The sequence below is a fragment of the Papaver somniferum genome, chromosome 5 (assembly GCF_003573695.1).
Source record: "Papaver somniferum cultivar HN1 chromosome 5, ASM357369v1, whole genome shotgun sequence".
NCBI classification, from domain to species: Eukaryota; Viridiplantae; Streptophyta; class Magnoliopsida; order Ranunculales; family Papaveraceae; genus Papaver; species Papaver somniferum.
In genome coordinates this window covers 181,070,251-181,091,495 of record NC_039362.1, presented here as the reverse complement: position 1 = coordinate 181,091,495, position 21,245 = coordinate 181,070,251, and the positions used below count along the sequence as shown (strand labels likewise).

General features: G+C 38.2%; 1 protein-coding gene across 1 annotated transcript; it reads right to left on the bottom strand.

Moving 5' to 3' along the window:
• Positions 1–4,983: 4,983 nt before the first annotated feature.
• On the bottom strand, positions 4,984–8,020 carry LOC113278274 (cation/H(+) antiporter 15-like). Its single transcript, XM_026527163.1, has 3 exons — positions 7,639–8,020; positions 6,485–7,480; positions 4,984–6,411 (listed from the first exon to the last, which is right to left on the bottom strand). Exons 1-3 carry the CDS (start codon positions 7,834–7,836, stop codon positions 5,341–5,343), a joined length of 2,265 nt encoding a protein of 754 aa, XP_026382948.1. The 5' UTR covers positions 7,837–8,020; the 3' UTR covers positions 4,984–5,340.
• Positions 8,021–21,245: the final 13,225 nt, after the last annotated feature.

Sequence of the window (21,245 nt, the reverse complement as noted above, 5' to 3'; positions counted from 1 at the left end):
GTTAGGGGTGACCTCCTTGAAAGGAAAACTCAGGGGGATATAAAGGGACGACACCCTCCACTAGGGAGATGAATTGTGTCAATGAAGGCAATGTTTTGGGACTTTATATTCGCGGGAGTATATAAAACCTGGTATATTGTCGCAAATACGACCCGAGGAGGTAAAAATACTAACACAGATAACACGATATCGATGACCAATTACTCGCAAGAGCACATGAAACTGAGATTTTGTCGCCCAACAGGTTGAAGACCCTGCCCAAGACGACCATAAGTCCTGTAAATTCTCTATGTGGTGCAAGGAAATAAGACCTTACTTAGGAGGCAAATAAGATCTACAAAAGATCACACAAATACAAACTACAAAGGAGCGCGAACGAAACCTAGGCAATGAAAAAGTCGCGCTGAGGCACGAAGAAATGCTAAGGAGACATACCCTCATCAAGATAACTATAACGAAAATTCGAAATAAGTTTTGGAAATTGCTTACATTAATTATGCAGTCAAATGTGCTAGCATAACTTCACATTTTATCAATCGTGAACCTTTAGATAGAACACCATTCACACGTTGGCATTTCACATTAATACCCATCGCATTAGTGTGGCTTCGCATTAACTTTTATACCTAATATTCGCGTAAACCTTGAACAACCATTCGTACTTTATTCCTTTTTCAAAAAAACATCCAGTTCGACTATATGAAAATCCGCACCAACCATACGATAAATTCCATATTAAATTAAATATAGTATCTAAGGCTAAAACCCTCCTTCGGATGTGGGAAGCAGAGGAAAGTATGGGAATGTTAAAATATATGTGCTTCCCACCTCCGCAGTCAGATACCATAAATACTATGGAGCATGCTTTCATATAAGCCGAGGAACATTCAATAGATCAACAAAAGACCATTAACATTATATAAAAAAGCATTTAGCTTTTATATGCACCTGTTCTAGTTCCAAACTTTTAACACACGAAAGAAGAAACAATTGAAAGTTATGTTATGGCCCCAAGCTTGGGAGCGCCCAGAAACTACTCTGAAAGGTAAAAGATGTTCAAGGAATAAAACTAAAATTGAGCCCGATCACGTGAAAGAGAAACAGTTGGCTCACCTCCGGACCAGAATATAGCCCTTAAGAGAGGAATCAGGTTCTTGATGGCTCACCTCCGGACCAGAATCCACCTCGCCAGCAATTTGAAGAGGTTGATGTTCTCCCTGGCCACCTCCCGCGGCAACTTCATTGACTTCGCCCTGGCCATCCTGATCAACAAGTTGATCCTCAGAATCGGCATTCTCTTCAACAGTGTCTTTCTCGTCACTAAATTGTGCTCTCTCAGAGACCCCTTCTTCGTCACTAGATCCACACTTCACAGGTTCATCTTCGGCCACGAAAACATCAGGAAATTCCCTAGTAGGAAGACCATTTTCTGTGGTAATCCAATCAGCAGAATCTCGAGTAACCTAGTTGCATTGCCTCTGCGCTTCGCGAATAATATTAATGATAAGGGCCCTCTTGCGACGTATCTAGCCTCCATACCGTCTTTGTACCGCTCAACTTCAGTCCTTGTGCGAAGTAGCTCGTTATTCGCTAAAGACAGCTTCTCAGAAAGATTCGTCACCAAATGCGAAGAAGAACCGTCACCGCTCTTGACTATGTTTAATTCTTGTCGTGACTTCTCAAGTTTTCCCTTAAGAGAATCCAGTTCAGCATTTAGATTCTTATCATTTCCTGCGAAGAATAAAAACAAGTCAGAAAAAGAAAGAACACCTAGAGAGAAGACAAACCACAAACACTAAGACCGGTTGTTAAAGACACATTCTTTTTGAACGAGCACGGAATCTAAAATCTTTCGGTGCTGCTCTACCCAACTAGCATACTTAACTGTTGTGACCCTATTCTCCTCAATTTCACCTAAAGCTTTATCAAAGTCATCGTCGCCTTCGACTCTAAGATGATTCTGAATTTTCTCAAGAATTACACGAAGCTCAAGGTTCTCTTTCTGACAATCTCAAAGAGACTTCGCCCCACCCTCGACATCCTTATTCTTTTCAACCGATATAACTGTTTTTTAGTTCATCCAACTCCCTGGCAGTCTCCCTTAGATCTCGAACACGAGACCTGAGAGATCCTACAATTGCTAATGATTTCCTAAAATTGAGCTTAAGATCTTCATACTTTTGCTTATAATCCGTGTCATCCTCAATATCATCCTCGACATTATCAGCCAATACAAAATCTTGTCTAAGGGAAACAAAATGCGCCAGGAGAGCCTCCCTATCTAAGTTCGCAAAAATGGCAATATCAGAAAGTCCAAAGACTTCCGCAAGGAACCTCACGACCCTCGACGAACAAAATCATCCCTAAAGGACTAAGAACAAGGAGAAAACAGAAAAGTAAAGAATGAAAAGTGTGAAAACTTACCAATTAACAAGTCATTCTAAGCACGAGCTGAGGTCACCAAGTTCGCATTAGCAGAAGATTCCCCTTGAAATATATCACGATTCTTCTGGAGCAGAGAAACATTACCTTGAAGATTCGAGACTTCAGCCTTGAGAGAAGAAATTTGATTGTCCTGAGCGCAAACCAAGTCTACCGTCTTGCAGTAATCTTCAACCTGGCTAACGCTGCGACACATATTCTGAAAGACAATGCGGAAACATTAGTCAAAGGTAATACTGCCCGCCAAGAGGAAGAACGCGAAAACAATAACTCACCAAATAGTCAAGCGCGAGATGCTGATATGGAGTAGGCGATGAGGCAAATTCCCATTCAGATTGAGTGGAATCAGCATAAGATTGAGAAGCAATATTTAACATTAGCCGAAGAATCTGAAAAAGACTAGGATCCGATATAGAGATCTAGGCAAGAAAAGCAATCTTTGAAGAAAAATTCGCAGCGACACCCTCGAGAGATGGCGAATCTCCAGACATTCTCGCCCCAAATAGTGGACGAAGCCACTTGTCTCGTGTATATCATCAATATGAGAACTTTTACCTTTTTCAGCACCAGCAACAGAAGGCTTCGCAACAGAAGATGGCTTAGCATCCCTAGATGAGGCAGACCCTTGGATAGAACCAGAGGCTAAAGGATTCACCACATTGATGATGTACCTATCCTTTCGCTCTCCCTTAGACCTACTATGCTTGCTCACTCTCGCCTTATTGGGTTTGTACGAAACAGGAGAGTCTTCGCGCACAAACTCCTCACCTTCGCCCTCGTTATCCTCATCTTCCTCATCCTCTTCTTCGTCCTCGGTCTCTTCATCATTAGGGGAAGGCTGAACAAACAAAAATATAATTAGCAAGATGAGGCAATAATACACATTTCGGAGAAGTAACTACGACTCACCTCTTTTGAACGCGAAGATTTCTTCTCAGTTCTCGCCTCGGAAGACTTCTTCCTCTTCGTGTTTGCAACAGCCTTTGCTTTATTCGCAAGAGAAACAACTTCTTTCTCCAGCTACCGGTCCAAAGAAAATACATAAGATGAAAGGAAGACTACAAAGCGAGATCGGACAAACTACGCAACAAAAGATAGGAAAGAGCACATACCTCACTCTCCCTGTGAGGACAGTTGAACTCCCAAGGAAGATATGCAAGCATAGAAGATAATGCATTGCGCCCTACAAGCGACTCATCCGGACCATCACGAGGATTCCCGTTCGGATCGCGACCCCATAAAAGAGGACCTTCAACAATAAGGTAATACTTCATCCAGCTGGGATCACTAGAAAGGCGAAGGAAGATGTTAGTCTTACTATGATGATCCACGTCCTCCATAAGTTTCTTCACACCATCCTTCAAACTCGCCCTACTCAACCAAACATCCCAGCGCGGACCATCTTTGACAACACAATGCACGACATATTGCTGGAAAAAATATTCAACGGTGAAGTCCGCATGATCATAAGGCTCTGCTTTATCCGGACAAAGAAATTTTCCCACACCAGTATCACGAAGCGAAATTCAAGGATAATGTGAATCGCATCCCCACCCAGTTGATATGAAACACGATTGATCCTTGAGAGAATTTGATAAAATAAAGGAATCTCAGGATTGAAGAGAGGAAAAGGAAGACCAGCTTTTAGTTGTCCGAGCGTGATGGAGATACGATTCGCACTCCAAGTTCCTCCCAAAATCGTCTCCTCATTCAGAAGAGCAGCAAGAGATGAACCCTTCGGAATAATAAGGTTGAAAGAAGAAGGAGAAGAACAGAGGAAAGAGCCGGTAGAAAAAAAAAACTTTACCTCTTTCCTAGATATTTATCTGAAAAAGAGCAGTAAAGACGTTCCGCTTGAAAAGGAATAAACCGTCAACACGTGTAGCAGTTAGGCAGAAAATAAGGAAGTGTGTCGGATAAGACAGAGAAAACGAAAAGACAGGTCTGACACGAAGCTTGGCCAAAGATTCTCGCATTATTCCACTTACAAAATAACAATGCGAGAAAAGGAAAAATGTAGGGGCGAAATATCATACAAGCCAAATCTACAACTTCCCTCTGACCAAAATAACCTTAAGCACGAAGAGACACTAATCATCAGTAAATAAGGCGAAGAGTGATTATGCGTTAATGGAAAAAAGGTGCGAAAAGTAGCAGCATGATAAAGACAATGCGATGACCATCTCAGCAGAAGAGACACAAAGGACTAAGTAGCAGCGCGACATATAGAGACAACTCCCAAAAGCCTGGCGAATAAGACAAACTGAAATATAATCCGTCAACTAAAGATCTTGCACGTGAATAATAGTTGTCTTTTACTGATACATTTTCCTATATAAGGGATCAAAAATGATAGAGATAGAGAGATCAGTTGAGATAGATAAGTTAAGGAAACCATCAAAGAAGAAAGAGAAAGAAGCCATTAGAACTTATCTTTTGCCTCATATTTCCCCACTGTTGTGCACAAACTCATCTTGTAATCTCTATACTCATATTCAATACAAGGCATTTGAGAAGATCATACTAGTGTCAAGTGGTGAATAACATCATTAATATTTGAGTTGATCTATATGACTTAGGCTTTGTGTTATTATCATTACAACGGGTGTAGTTTTAGGATTTTCCGCAACTACAATACAAAAATTCAAGAAGACCCATATTTTCTCATGTGTTCTTCAAATGTCTTACTCGTGAATGACTCTTACTAACACCTTCAGTCCAGTGACATGCAGCCGAGCGAGCAATAAACTGATGTCCTCCAAATGGGTAACTATTAACTACTTTTTTACATGTATCTACATAAATCTAAAAGAATAAAAACTAAGAATAGAACTGATGGAAAGAAAAACAAAATCCTGCAGGTTCTGATGGATTAGCATCACAGATAGAAATCAAAGCCTATTGTTGCACAACTAGAACTGAAAACTTCCCCTGTGAATTAGAGGTTGCGAAAAGGTCTCCGATGACACCAAGCTCTTTGTACACACTCCATTCATCAAGCCCTAATAACATCTGCGAACTATTATCATGTCTTCTACCCGCCATTATGAAGTCATAGCTGGTTTCAATGGTTTTGATTTTACAAGCTGTATCCGCACCATCTGTTACCTCTTCTTCTTTGTACACAATATTTTCCACGTCCATGATTTTATCCCACAAATCATGTATCACGTCATCATCTTTCCTCGTTTTCTTAGCGTATCCATCCAAACTCGGAAGTGTTAATCTAAAAACTGTGAGGTATACATTTGAATTCTGCGCCATTCTCATACTTAATGTTAGTGCCTCTCGGTCATCAGGCCCTCCGATGAAAATCATGGCAACATTTTCATATTTTATGCCAATATCGAAAATAGATCTCGTGCCATTAATGTGGTCAAAGAGGATACCCACTGAAGAAGGTGCTTTCTGCAGTACATTTTGGGTGACTAACCGAAAGGGATCCTCAACTGACTCATGGAAGGGTATGATCACCAGCGCGGTCCTCCTATCCATTATTAGGTGACATACATCATTATACATCCCTGAGAATGGTGAGATTGTTGTGAAGGCTTGTCCTATGAGGAAGCCTGGATTATGTTGTTCAAAGTGGTGGAAGGCGCTAATAATTTTCTCTGACTTATTCCTAGCTCTACTAGAGTATCTATTCTTACGCTGCTTATGGGTGACCAGGACAGATGCTGCCCGCCCAACTAGCTGAACGAGGTGCAGAACATAGATACATAGAGTGCAATCTTGTACTGGATTAATGGCTTCAAGGAAATTGAGTATGCCGTGAACGCTGTCTTCGTTGTAAACACAAGCAAGTATGCGAAGCTCTCCCAGGCCTACAAGATCTTGGATGCTTTGCTTCTTGTAACTTGCATACCTCCTTGAAGGATCATACAGACGTTTCACTAATGGTGTGGATACCATTGTTATCCAAGCTTTCGTGAGGATCATAATAGTGTAAGATTCCTTATCAAGCCACTGCATTGCGGAAATGAAAATAACATGGTCAAAAAGATGGCAAGGATATAAGTTGCTGGCAGAAATTACGTACCTTCATATCAAGTAAATGATTCGTAAGCAAAAGAGCAAATATGCCATCACAGTTCAAGATGAGACTGATAGAGAGAGCGTCCCGAAAAGGCATCCCGCAGTAGAGAGAAGGCAGCAATACTGCAATGAGCTTCACAAAGAAACCAATGCAAACTAGAAACTCTATAATTACAAAATTCCTCATGTGGATGTCGAACACATCTATCGGATAGCATGATACAATGAAAAAAGCTGGCAAGAGCACAAGAGTAACGAAGAACTCGAGCTTTCTTTCAATAGCAGATCCTATAGGTGTCCCAACAGGTACCATAATTCCCATGAGAGCGGCTCCGAACAGGGCCTTTTCCCCAATATACTCGGTGTAAAATGCTGCTACCAAGACGAGAAGGAGGATCAAGATAACATAACCCTCCTTCAAATTGTCTCCTTCCGGGGTGTTTCTAATCATCCATAAATATAATGGACGGACAAACAATAGGACGAAGGAAAATAAAAGAGCTTTACTCATCCATGAAAACATCACCATATGTGGATCTAAAGTAATGCTTTGTTTTATTGCGAAGACGGTAAACATGATTGCCCAACTGCAAAACCCATTGACAAATGAAATGGATAGGGATATACGGCCGATCTCTGAGTTGAGCAGATTTAAGTCGTCTAGGACACAAGAGGTATCATAGACTGCAGTTAGAGACAATACCAATGCAATGTTCGGGAGGGACTGATGTAATCTTCGGTCCATGTCCATGAACCTCTCCATCAGCAAAGAAACACTTGCATTCACGATTAAAGGAAAGATGAAAGTGAAACAGCCTATGAAAAAAGTTTTACGTTTTGTGCTCAGAAGCATAGCCAGGTCTATTTTGATTCCAACAAGGAACGTAAAATAGACTAACCCGAAAAGTGTAGTAACACCCATGAGTTCCTGTGTTTCATAAAACATACTTTTGAATGTTTCCAATCTACCCAGCATTGACGGGGTTTGCATAACACCAGCCTGTAATGGTGAACATGTACATACATTACATCGTATATTTTACAAAGAAATGAATACTTTTTTCTTTAATCTGGCAAAAGATATATATATGATCTACTAAATGTACGTTAGGAGATGAGTAATAATGATTTTTGGAACAATTGATTAAGGAACCTTACAAAGAGCGCTCCAACGAATCTAGTTTGTTCCATCGGGCGAAGGATAAAATTAAGAGTTCCTGTGAGTAAAGTACAGCAGCCGAGCTGTTGCAGTAGCCTAGGAAACGACCCATTCTCAAACATTCTCTTGCTTACCGTACATTTAGTACTAAAGGCCATTACATTCTTCTTTTGTAATTTCTTTAGAATATGCTCCATTTTTCAGCAACGATCTGCAGCAGCGAAAGTTGGAAATTAAGGCTCCGACGACGCCTCTTGAACCACCAAGTTAGACTCACCACATCTGCCTTGCTCTACAATTCACCATTAGTATACTTGGCTTGTATGATCTTCTAAGCAGAATCAGATCAGAGAAAGGAAGAAGAAATGAGTCACAAAGAGACAATACTATGGAGTGGGGTTTCCGGGAAAAACGCATGAATGGGCAAGAATAATTTACGGGGTTAGTAATGATCTAACAACAAAAATGCCCATGCATTCTTCTATTTTGTAGGGTTTGACCCAACAATATCTACTGCATGCATGTATCTATTTATCTATACTTGCAATACAGAAGTATGGTCTCACCCAACTGACTTTGGAAATTGTACATGATTTGTCTACATATGCATTCTGTTTCTTTCCTTCCATTTAATTAACATTCCTAGGGCTTAGACACCCACAATAGCCAAAAAGATTGCAAAATCAAATATATACTACGTAATATATTTGTTCAAAACTAAAATCTTAACACTATATATACTTTTCTCATGTTGGACAAAACGTGCCAAACAAAATTTAGGTACCTAAATACCCATGTTCTTTCGCCACAGTTAAAGTCCAAGGAAACTTGGTCACTGAAGAAAAACAGGCGGCTAAGAAGCCAGACTTGCCGTGACGAAATAGAACAACCCGCTGAAACTCAAGGTGAACAATGAGCTCTCGCTTAGTACCACTCAATTATTAGTCTAGTTGTCATAAATCTGACAATTGTATTCCACTATCACTAATTGAGAATTTAGGTAATCATCTTCTTATTATATGAAATATAGATAGAATTACAAAGATTGATCCAACTATTATAATGATCTATTTGCCCTAAATTTACTTTCTCTCTCTATTTCTTGACCAAGACTCACTCTAGAACTCCCCTATAAGTAATGACCTCTCTCCTTTATATAGGATTTTACATAGTGGATGACAGCTAAGAAACCCACTATTTTCGGGATCACTATGCGACACATTCGCTCATATACAATCGCTCATCTTCGCATAGCGTACCTCTTCGCACAGTTCTTCACACTTTACTCGTGACTTTGCTGACATCATCTGGTGCCTCATCTCAACTTTGTTGTGTGCGATGCTCTTCACTTAGATTGTATTCTTTATTTCGCTTGATTACTAACGTGTAAGATATTTTATTCCTACATTTTGCCTCTTCTCATTTCGCTTATTCTTCAGAGTGAGCGATATGAGAAATCCCCCTCTTGTAAATCGCACATGCTTGTCTGTTTTCATTTTACTTTGACGAAAATTTCCCGGGTTTCAAGTTTCTCTCCACACGTGTCAATTTTTTTCCTTTTTACCGGCTTGAACTGTCTTCAACCGGTTGCTTCTTTTCACCTATTTAAGGGTTTTTCAACAGAAAATAACCCTTCTTTTCCTTCTTTTTATTCTCTGCAACTATACTTCTACACTTATCTTTTCTCTCTTGTTGCTATTCATCTTCATCTGTTATTATCCATTTCTGCTGCTTCTGTCACCGATTTCTTCTACTATTGTTCTTCCACCATGAACTCTGAATAGAAGTTTGTTTCCTTTCCTCATGATGATTATAATTATTGATTTTAACCATTCTCATCTAAGTTTTTTATTAACCTAATTCCCATACTTTCGCAGGAAAAGTTCTTCTATTAGCGCTCTTAAAATCATGCAAAAACCCAAATCTTCTTCGAATGAAAATAAAGAATGCATAAGAAGAAACCAAACATTGATAATAAAGAATCTCATAAGAGGAAGACTTTGCACAATAAAGAAGTAAGAAATATCCAATCTGTTTGAAACAATATTGTTGCCTCTATTTCTTATCTATTGTATTTTCGCAGGTTTCCGATTCTGAGATGGTTGATGGTAACAATCAAAAATCTAATAATCCTCACAAGCCCATTACCAATCCCTTCAAATCTTTCTATTCTAGATTTTAGTGCTGCAAATGTTGTCCCTATAACCACAGTTCAACCTTCGCATACTAATCCTCTTATCACTCCTACAATAATTTAAACTCCTGAGAAAAATGTTCTTGTGACTCCTACACCATCTCAAGCTTCGGAGAAGATGTTCCTGCTACCCCTTCACCAACAATCCATCTTACAGATGAGAATGCCTATGTTACTTATGATGAACTTTTTCTTGAAAAGGAGTCTCCTGTGAATAAAGAGTTTTCTCTTAATCGAGGAATAAAAAGTACTCCTCCCCTTGCCTCTGCGACTCCATCGCATGCAAATCAAGTTTTTCCTTCACCCATTAATTCTAGCTCTCAACCAAACCTTCTTCAAAAGAAATCCCCTGTCCCAACAGATTTTACTACTCCTTCTTCTCTTTCCTTATTAAATTTTTTTCCTTTGAACAAGAAAGCTTTGGATAGTGTAAAACTTGATGCTCAAACTCTATCTGACGTCATCAACTCTGCCCCATCTTTAACTGATGATCCTTGCAAGTTTCGCTCCAGTTCTGCCTTAAGCAAGATTCTATATGAATTTCCCGCTGATAAAGCTTCAAGGGATGAGGTCCTTTCCCAAATTGACCCGATCTTCCATGTTGCTCTAGATGTTCTGGTAACTATCTTTCGCATCTTAGCTTTATCTTCTTTTATGCTACTTCCAAGTTATACTAACTTCATATTTTTACTTTTAGGACTCTCATCGTCGCGTGATGCTAGCTGAAAATTATTTTGAATCTAGCTGTTCTCGGTTGGAACTTTCGCAGAAAAATGTTTCTTTGGGAAAGGAAATACAAAAGATGAGAGGAGAACTCCAAGTTACGAGTTTTGATGCTGAAACTCTTCACAACGAAAATCAAAAACTTATAGGTATTTATTATTATATTTGAGTCATTTATCGTATTCTATATTCCTTCGCATACATTCATTTTTGTAAATTTTTTCGTGCATTTATTAAGATTTAAACCGGAAGCGAACGAATGAGAGGTATGACTTTCAATTCCTTGCTGAAGATAGTCAAGCGAATAACGAGAAGTTGCAGTCTCAATTAAGCCAATTAAATAATCAATATTCATATTCTCTTGATCAGATTAACAATCTTTCCCATGAAAATAACCATCTCACTCAAAAAATTGAGTTTTTTAATGATCAAATATTCTATTTGTCTAAATTGTCACGCGATGTTGATTTAGTACATCAAACTTTATCAGAAGAAAATCGTACCCTTTCTAGGGAGAAGTTATCTTTCTCGAAATAAATGAAAATCAAGCGCGAACTCTTCGTGTATTGAAGGAACAATACGAGAATTCGCTTAAAGATTTAAGCTCCCAAAATGAGAAACTTATTCAAAATAATATAAGTCTTTCTGTGAAGAAGAATCAGTTTCAAGACAAATACAGTCAATTGAAGAATTCCCATGATGTTCTTAAGAAAAAGAACAAATCTCTTTCTTCTGAAGAAAAGAAGATTCGATCTCGCCTCAGTGGTTCAGTTTGTGATGGATTTGATAAGGCTATAGAAAGTATGAACGACAATACCGTTGCTCTTTCTAAATTCTTCCAAGGTAGTCAGCTAAAGTTGATGATGAAAAGGATAATGATTATGACTTTTTAAGTGATGATGAAAAGGATTAAGATGATGAAGAAAATCAGAAAGAAGAAGAGAAGTATGCTAATAAGGCCAATACTGAGATTGAAAATCCAGGACCCAATGCTAAGATTTGAAAATTATTTTGAGCATTCTTGATTTCCTTTCTTTATTTTGACGTATTTTGAACCTTCGTATTTTTAGACTTGTTTGTTGCAAGGAAGATAATATATCGTTGTTTTAATTCCCATACTTGTCTCTTATTATTTTTCTTGTAAGAAACAATTGTGCGAATTTATCATTAGTTTGTTTAATTTACTTGGGAGGTCTTATTTTTCCTTCATATGTAAAGGTCTTATCTTGCCTCATTCTTGTGCGACGAGATCGCAGGAGGTCTTTGTATTTTAGTACATAGACCCATTGATCTCGTCTTATCTTTTTCGCTTGTATTATTTCCTCTTCAGGTTTGTCGCATAAATATCACAAGTCTTAATGCTCCCATGAGTAAAAGCCTTATGATATTTACGTATTTTGACACAATTCAGCTCCCTAATGGAGGGTGTCGTCCTTATCTTCCCCTATGGTTTCCCCTTCAAGGAAGCTTACCTCTATCGGGTTAAGATTATGGCTCTTCCCATCCATTAATTCAACAACCAGTTGATTTCGCAGTCTCGCATACACTACCGATAAGGTTTATGGCATCAAGACCGCACCCTAAGTGGGGTATCTTCGGACCGAGTGCATCATAGTCAGGACTTTTCAAGAGTGGCTAGGTACGCTCCAGACTCCCCGGGCACTCTTGACTCAACCGTGTACCTCGGCGCCCTGAGCGAGTTTCTGCACTCCTTGGGAGAGCCTTTCTCACCTTAGGCTCTCAATCTAAGATTACTATCTTAGACTGAAAATTTAAGGTATCTCTCCCGGATGGGCATTATCGTTTAATTCTCACCCCAAATCTCCACAACTCAAGTTCCGGGGTCGGTGTAGCCTTCCCTTGAGTCATGCCTTCTAGATCTTTCCAATTATGACGTGCAATAGGTCTTACTATATTACCTTTGCGTATGAGAGAACTAGGATGCACGCCACATTCGGATTCCTAGACAATCTGATAATAAATATTATTTTATGTAGCCTTGTATCAAGGTCTTACTTTGCTGTTATAGAATTTCTTAACTTTCAAGCGAAATATTCGCATTGCAGACTCTTGTTCAAAAATATGAACTTACAGACTTTAACTGTTTATCCATGCGAGTTGATTTGCAAGAGGATATGGATAATATTTTTTCAAGAACTGCCTATTCCAAGGTCGATCTAATTTACGACATGTATTTCGTCCTTCAGGATCCATTAATTCATAGGCTCCCTCTCCAACTATTCTTTTTATTATATAACGTCCATCCCAGCTTTTCTCCAATTTTCTATCTTTTCCTTTTTGATACACTGGAATTTCGCGTAGCACTAAGTCTCTTGGTTGGAATTCTCTTATTTTAACCCGCTTGTTGTATTCTCGAGCTAGTCTTTTTTGATAATTTTCCATGTGCTGCAAAACGACTTCTCTTACTTCCTCCAAATCATCCAATTTTGTTAAGATCAAATCCGCACTTAAATTCTTTTCCCAAGCTTCTCTCTTTGTGGTAGGGATGATAACTTCTGTTGGTAGCACTGCCTCTGCTCCATATGTCAAACAGAAGGGCGACATTCCTGTTGCTTCTCTTCTTGTAGTTTTATAAGGCCATATTACATTATGTACTTGTTCGCACCATCCTTTTTTGTGCCATTCTAGCTTTTTCTTCAGGTTTTATGCGATTTTTTTATTTGTAGCTTCTACTTGTCCATTACTTTGAGGATACAAAGGGGTAAATTTGCCACTTTGAATTTTGAACGCATTGAGCAGCATTGTTATATTCTCGCCTTCAAACTGCTTCCCATTATCAGACACCAATTTTGCACATGTCAAATCTGCATATAATATTTTCAAAAATGAATGTGAAGATGTCTTTATCGCGAATATGTTGAACTGCTTTTACTTCTGCCCATTTAGTGAAATAGTCTGTTTTTTATAGTATTTCGATTGCGGTAAATAAGGATTCGTTGCTCGGAATTGAAAATATTTTTAAAACAAAAATATATACACAATATTTGTTACAGGATCAAGAGACACTAGGACACATAATTCCACCATTAATCATTCACACAATTCATATATTTATTCGAAACAATTATAGCTCAAATCATAAGGACTCTCATTCTTGCCAAGGTATATTTTTAGAATATTTATTGTATATCACTAGCATGACGCATCAAAAGCACTACGACCAAGCATACATCATCATACGATATCACAACCAATTAAGAAAAATCATAAATCGATTAATAAAAAGTGCAAGTAGTCAAAAAAAGAATTAATATAATTATCATATGCGTAAAGAACGGCTTCCTCCATCATCCCAGTGTTGGGGTTTAGCTAATCATAATAATCATGTTCTCAAAATATATATTTGATGCTCAAAGTATGATTAAAAGAGTCAAAAGTTATAAAACAGTGGTTCTGAGACTCACAAAACACGTCCAGAAAGAAACGATACCAGAAAATTGCCGCTAAACTGCGACACTTCTCCACTGCTGCTGGAACTGTTGAAAAACGACGGTCTTTGGCCGTTCGTTCTTTGTGTTCTTGAGCTCCTCCTTCTTCTTCAGCAGCAGCAAGTGAACAATGCTGCAAGTCCCGATTTCTCGCTCCTCTCGGCTCTGTCTAGACCCCAAACTCTTGATCCCCCTTCTCTGTGATACCAGAAATCTATTTATACTCCTCAGCCTCATTTAATCACGCCATAACTCAAGATAATTCTCTCTTTACTCGGCTTAAAGAGAAAATATTTTTTGGATATTTTCTTCCTTTAATTAGCTCTCCACGCGCTGAAATGATGTATAAACACTCCAAACATGATCTTACACGCTGTAGAACTTATTCAACACTCTCCAAACACATGAGTACACGTCTAAATTTGATGTGATCGTGTGATATTCATTTCTTGAACGTGCTTCCTGATTTCTTGATTGCAATGATTCCAGCCAATTATGATCGATCCTAACACCCAAAATGTCTTCCTCTATCAATATCACAAATACCCATTGAAAATCAGAGGTTTAATCGAATTCTAACCCCTCCAAAAATTGATCGACCCAACTGCCAGTGAGAAGAAATATTTTCCCGCCTTTTTCCAAAATCTGAATTATGAGAAGAAAAGTGTCCTCCCCCTAATCCTGTATGGGTGTCCCTTTAGCAGTTGGGGTGGAAATAGTAATTTTGGAGTAGAAATAGTAATTTTTCTGGGTTCCTCCGGTACATTTCTGCGACGCTTCCGGTGCATTTCTGAGGTGCCTCCGGTACATTATCCTGGGGTGTAAAACACTACTTTTCGAGCTCATTTCGCCGCAAAGGCTTATTTCTCTAAAAACATCTACAAAAACACAAAATAACACAATAAGTACTTAATCGAGTCTAACAATACATAATATTGAGAACAAAATAGACATATAAATGTGTCTATCAAATACCCCCAAGCTTATTATTTGCTAGTCCTCGAGCAAAAATAAAATCCTAACTCACTAGGTGTCCTTAGTGACCGAGTTAATCTCGGGAGGGTTTACCAGAGGTGTACCCACAAAACCATTACTCCAGACCTTAACTATCTACGCAAAATCTTGGAAAGCACTAAAGAACCATCTTGGTTGGCATACTTATTAATTACAGGAGGAAGTACCCTGACGCGAAATTCCAATTGATGTATACGAGTTTGCACCCAAGTACACTAAAATTCATATAAGTGACAGAGCTTTACTAAGATAGTTTTACGATGGAAATCATACTCGGAGTCAGACTAATCATATGGATAGATTAAGAGATGAATATAGAAAAAATATAGATGGTTTTGATGTTAACTAGGTGAACGATGTTTCTCATATCTGTCTGAAGGCCACTGCCAAAATAAACCTATCCTAAATGACTGAGATAGTCTGACTAATATCAAATCACTGGCATATACATGGGAACCAGTGTTCAATAATCCTAACTCTAGGTCAACACAACTGGCATATACAAGGGTTCCAGTGGCCGACTTTATTGAATTTTATTACGTTTGGTCAAATGGTCTGGTTTAAAACTTTTTTTTTAATAATTTTTTTTTTCATTTTTTCATTTTTTTTTCTTCAATACTCAGTCACTCTATTTTACCCTAGCAGTGGTAACAACTTGAATCGTGAGCCCCACCTAATCGCCTAGAGAAACATACACTACAAAACAAAAGGCTTCTTGGGACGTCTAAAAAGCGTCCCAAGATACCCAAATCCGTCCCAAGAAGATATTAGTGACGTTTTTCTGACCGTACCCTGTTCCACCGTCACTAATACTATTTGGTCGTCATTTCTTTTAGGGACGGTCATATTATTGCCTTAATTTAAAAATTTGATCACTAATAGGGAAGAGTACTCCATGAGCGTCCCAAATAACCCTCTTTACGAACGGTTTTGAAAAAAGATCCTGTCCCTAGAAGCTACTTATTTTGTAGTGATAGTTTAAAAATAAAAATAGAAACAGAAATGAAAAGGACTCAACGAGATATGGCGAAACTATCATGTTATTTCTAACACCTGAGCTCTGTGCTTTTATGAATAGACTCTTTATATGTTTCCATCTAGTCAGATTGGTCCCTCAACTCCTAAAACCAAAATTCTTCCATCCACTTAGATTGGTTAGTACCATCCTAAATAAGCATAAATTTCTAGGCTCTGGAGTTTATTTATTATGCAACTAAAAATTTCTCCCATACCCCCAAACTTAAACCTAACATTGTCCTCAATGTTCTAAAGATAAAATTAAAAACATGAACAAGGAGAAACTGTTACCAATTAAGAAAAAGAGATAAGGAAAGATATTACCGTGTCGCAAGAATATTGGGTTAACTCCCAAGAAGTCCTAAGTTTAAAGTCTTCAGCCAGACATCAGAAGGAATTAGCCACCTCATAGAATCATATAAAAGTAGTCGGAATAACTGTGGGTCATCTGGATCAAAAAGTATTACCCACAAGAAGAGGAAACTGCAACACACCAAAAAGATGCCGAACATACCCTTGTTTAAGACAACTACATCTAGTTGTGGCTCAGGTTCAGGTTCTATAACTGGGTCTAGCTAACAGGTTTTCATCGGTTGGATTTCCTCAAAGCTAAGATCCGGTTCAGGTATTAGAATCTGGAAAAACTCAACTAAGAACTTATAAGCACATAACAACAACCTGAATAACTGGGGATCCTCTAAATCAGTCAGATTTGACTCATACAGCTGACCACAATGAAAGAGGTGGTCTTCCTTAAGAAAATGTGTCGACCCTAATATCCTATAGTGATTAGGTTTAGTCTCAAAACTTAATAACCGACACATCTTAAAATCAAAAGTTCCCACAATTGGTTGAAAAGTTTTTGGTGGGAAAAAAAGTCAATCTTGGTATCATAGCCTGGGTTAACCAGATCAACCAGAGGATGGGTTTCTAACAATTGAGCTTCTTTCTGGACATCATTAGGTTCGGGAAAACGTGTATGAAGATAATCTTGTAAGATGGTTGAGGCACAAATGTCAAGTCCTACAGGAGGGTACTTTCTAAGAGTTAAAGCACACGGAGAATGATAATCACCCCCAAACTTAGACTTTTCTGTGTCTCTAGAAAGACTAGTTACAACTTCCCTAATTTCTAGGTCATCAGATTTCTGGAAATGGTCAATAGATTCTTCTAAGTTGGGTTCATCCTCACTCATTTCTACGAGTTTATCATCTTCTAAGACTAGTGTTTCTAAATCGCTAGATTCTAAAAAAGTATTCTCAGGGTAAACTCTTTCCTCTAAACCATCATCACAACCATATAAAGGATTATCATAGAAAGTTTAATATAAAGGCTCATCAACTAAGGTTTTAATCATAGTTATCTCCTCCGATTCACTGATAGGCACATCAAATAATGGATTATCCAACATACTGCAGGATAAAGGATCATGAACTACATCGTCTAAAACGGTGGTATCTCTAGTCAAATCGACATCCTTTTGAATAGGTGAATAATTATTAAAATTATTTGTATTTGTATTAGAAACAACACTATCATTATAAAGCTCAATCGAAGTAACAAATTCCTGATCACTATGCCTACATATTTCATGTTCTTCATCAATACTATCGTCATCATAATCATCAATATAATAACATAAAGATGATTGAACCTTATCTAAATAAGTAGTGTCTTGTATTCTAGCCTCGTCCTCTAAATTAGGCAAATATTCACTATTGATATCAAGGGTAGAATTACAAACCCTATTTTGGGAATTTAAATTATTTCGAGCAGCATTAGCCAACTGTTCATTTTCTGCCTCTAGACGTGCCTGAATTTCACTGAGCATAACACTTATAGGTTCACCACTCAAGTTTATCATCTCAGAATATCGTGTACACTCTTCTTTTGAACTATTCATTGCAACTAAACGTTTATACGTCCTTTCAATCCGTTGTTGGGTATCTTCTAGAGATGGAACAGGTTCAGAAATATCATAATCAGGAATAGTTTCCAAAAACGAGTAACCAGTACTACAGTGTTCCTGATTTTCTTGCTCGTAAGACCAATTCGCGTGTGGATAGTAATTGGGCTCACCATGGTATGAACCATAACCTTGAAAAGGTTGGAGTTCCCAACTACTATTCCCACCATGGTCATAGAAAGGATGATGTCCATATTCAAATTCAGGTCGATAATCATTGTATTGGCTTCTATCATACCAGTTCGATATTCTTAATTGCAAGGGAATTCTACACAATCACAAACAAGGCTGACTCGACCAAATCAAACCTATAAAATCTAGCAAACAACAAGCATGATGGCTCCACTTAGATTGTTTCTAGACCAGCTTCTAATCCTTCGAAAGGGAATTCGTTACAATTTAAGCAAACCCCTGTGGAATCAATCCGAGTCAAAGTAAGTTGAATTGAGGCGAGGGAAGCTCAGTAAAGCTTTGATACCCAAGGCCTCACCGCTATCACAAGGCGGCGCAATCACGCATTCAACTCACAGAAACCATCAAGAACTTCGAAGTATGCTAAAAGAGTAACCAATATTTTTCGAACGACTTTCCTACTAAGCTCGTTACCCTATTGGTCTCGTTCTAGTCAAAATTTTAAGCTTAGGTTCGCGTTTGGTTTCGTTTTCCTAAAGCGGGCAAGAAGGGAGCGGTGATGAAATTCGAACCCTTATCTTGTATTGGTCAGGCCTTTCCCTTTACTAGGAATTTAAAAACAGTCCAAATTCGTCCTCAATCAATGAATCACCTTAAGGAATACAGTAAACCCGCTGACAGGGGATTCGCGGGTGTTTCGAAAGCTTACCTCCCGTACCAGACGGGGGATGAACCGTTGAAGTCGACTCGGGCCACTGACTCCGGTGTCAGTGTGCGAATCCGAGGGGCCGAGACGATATTGTAATCGTCGTCCTTCCCTGCACACAATTTATATTTAAGGGTACCCTTCCGTGGGGTATAAAAAAATAATGTCCCAAAATTTAAAGTCCAAAGTCCATAAAAAAAAGTGCAAAAGAAAAATAAAGTCTAAAAAAATAAAAATACAAATATCTCTCTTTTTTCTCTCTTTTTTTTATCAAAATAAAAAATAAAAAAAATCTTCTTCTTTCTCCCCTTTCGCTTTGCCTTTTACTCCAGTCTTTAAGTATTCACCAAAAACTTTGGCAAAATTTTCTTTCGCTCCAACTTCCAAAATCTGAAAGAAAAAGACAAAAAACCCAGAAACGTAAAAAATAAAAATAAATCTATACACAAGTCCTCGTCGGCGGCGCCATTTTTTTTTATAGTATTTCGATTGCGGTAAATAAGTATTCGTTGCTCGGACTTGAAAAGAATTTTAAAACAAAAATATATCCACAATATTTTTCACAGGATCAAGAGACACTAGGACACAGGATTCCACCATTAATCATTCACACAATTCATATATTTATTCGAAACAATTATAGCTCAAATCATAAGGACTCTCATTCTTGCCAAGGTATATTTTTAGAATATTTATTTTATATCACTAGCATGACGCATCAAAAGAACTACGACCAAGCATACATCATCATACGATATCACAACCAATTAAGAAAAATCATAAATCGATTAATAAAAAGTGCAAGTAGTAAAAAAAAGAATTAATATAATTATCATATGCGTAAAGAACGGCTTCCTCCATCATCCCAGTGTTGGGGTTTAGCTAATCATAATAATCATGTTCTCAAAATATATATTTGATGCTCAAAGTATGATTAAAAGAGTCAAAAGTTATAAAACAGTGGTTCTGAGACTCACAAAACACGTCCAGAAAGAAACGATACCAGAAAACTGCCGCTAAACTGCGACACTTCTCCACTGCTGCTGGAACTGTTGAAAAACGACGGTCTTTGGCCGTCCGTTCTTCGTGTTCTTGAGCTCCTCCTTCTTCTTCAGCAGCAGCAGGTGAAAAATCCTGCAAGTCCCGATTTCCCGCTCCTCTCGGCTCTGGCTAGACCCCAAACTCTTGATCCCCCTTCTCTGTGATACCAGAAATCTATTTATACTCCTCAGCCTCATTTAATCACGCTATAAGTCAAGATAATTCTCTCTTTACTCGGCTTAAAGAGAAAATATTTTTTGGATATTTTCTTCCTTTAATTAGCTCTCCACGCGCTGAAATGATGTATAAACACTCCAATCATGATCTTACACGCTGTAGAATTTATTCAACACTCTCCAAACACATGAGTACACGTCTAAATTTGATGTGATCGTGTGATATTCATTTCTTGAACGTGCTTCCTGATTTCTTGATTGCGATGATTCTAGCCAATTATGATCGATCCTAACACCCAAAATGTCTTCCTCTATCCATATCACAAATACCCATTGAAAATCAGAGGTTTAATCGAACTCTAACCCCTCCAAAAATCGATCGACCCAACTGCCAGTGAGAAGAAATATTTTCCCGCCTTTTTCCAAAATTTGAATTATGAGAAGAAAAGTGCCCTCCCCCTAATCCTGTACGGGTGTCCCTTTAGAAATTGGGTTGGAAATAATAATTTTGGGGTGGAAATAGTAATTTTTCTGGGTTCCTCCGGTACATTTATGGGACGCTTCTGGTGCATTTCTGAGGTGCCTCCGGTACATTATCCTGGGGTGTAAAACACTACTTTTCGAGCTCATTTCGCCGCAAAGGCTTATTTCTCTAAAAACATCTACAAAAACACAAAATAACACAATAAGTACTTAATCGAGTCTAACAATACAAAATATTGAGAACAAAATAGACACATAAATGCGTCTATCATCTGTTGCGACAATTAGGAATGTTTTTTGCCCCCTTCCTGGTATAAATCCAACAATATCTATTCCCTATTTTCCAAAGGGCCATAGATTTGTTGATGTATTAAGCATATCCCCAGGTGCAGGTATCTTATTTCCATGACGTTGACATTCTTCGCATCTCCTCGAAACTTGTTTTGCATATTCATGCATATATGGCCAGTAATAGCCCCGTAGTTTTGCTCTATATCCGAGTGATCTTCCTCCACTATGGTTTCCAGCATCGCCATAATGTAATGCCTTTAGAATTTCAATTCCCTCCTTTCGCGTAAGACATCTGAGCGAAGGTCCAAGAAATGATCTTCTATAAAGAACACCATCCCTTAATTCATAATTTGTCGCACCCTCTTTAATTTGTGTGCTTCTAATCTTTTCCCCGACAATTATCCCTTCTCTAGA

What these genes read in the sequence shown, in the direction of transcription:
- LOC113278274 (XM_026527163.1), bottom strand. Translation starts at nt 7,836, where the DNA reads ATGGAGCATATTCTAAAGAAATTACAAAAGAAGAATGTAATGGCCTTT. An exon ending in GATTCGTTGGAGCGCTCTTT is followed by an intron (nt 7,481 to 7,638) that starts GTAAGGTTCCTT and finishes TCACCATTACAG; the next exon opens with GCTGGTGTTATGCAAACCCC. An exon ending in ATCATTTACTTGATATGAAG is followed by an intron (nt 6,412 to 6,484) that starts GTACGTAATTTC and finishes TCCGCAATGCAG; the next exon opens with TGGCTTGATAAGGAATCTTA.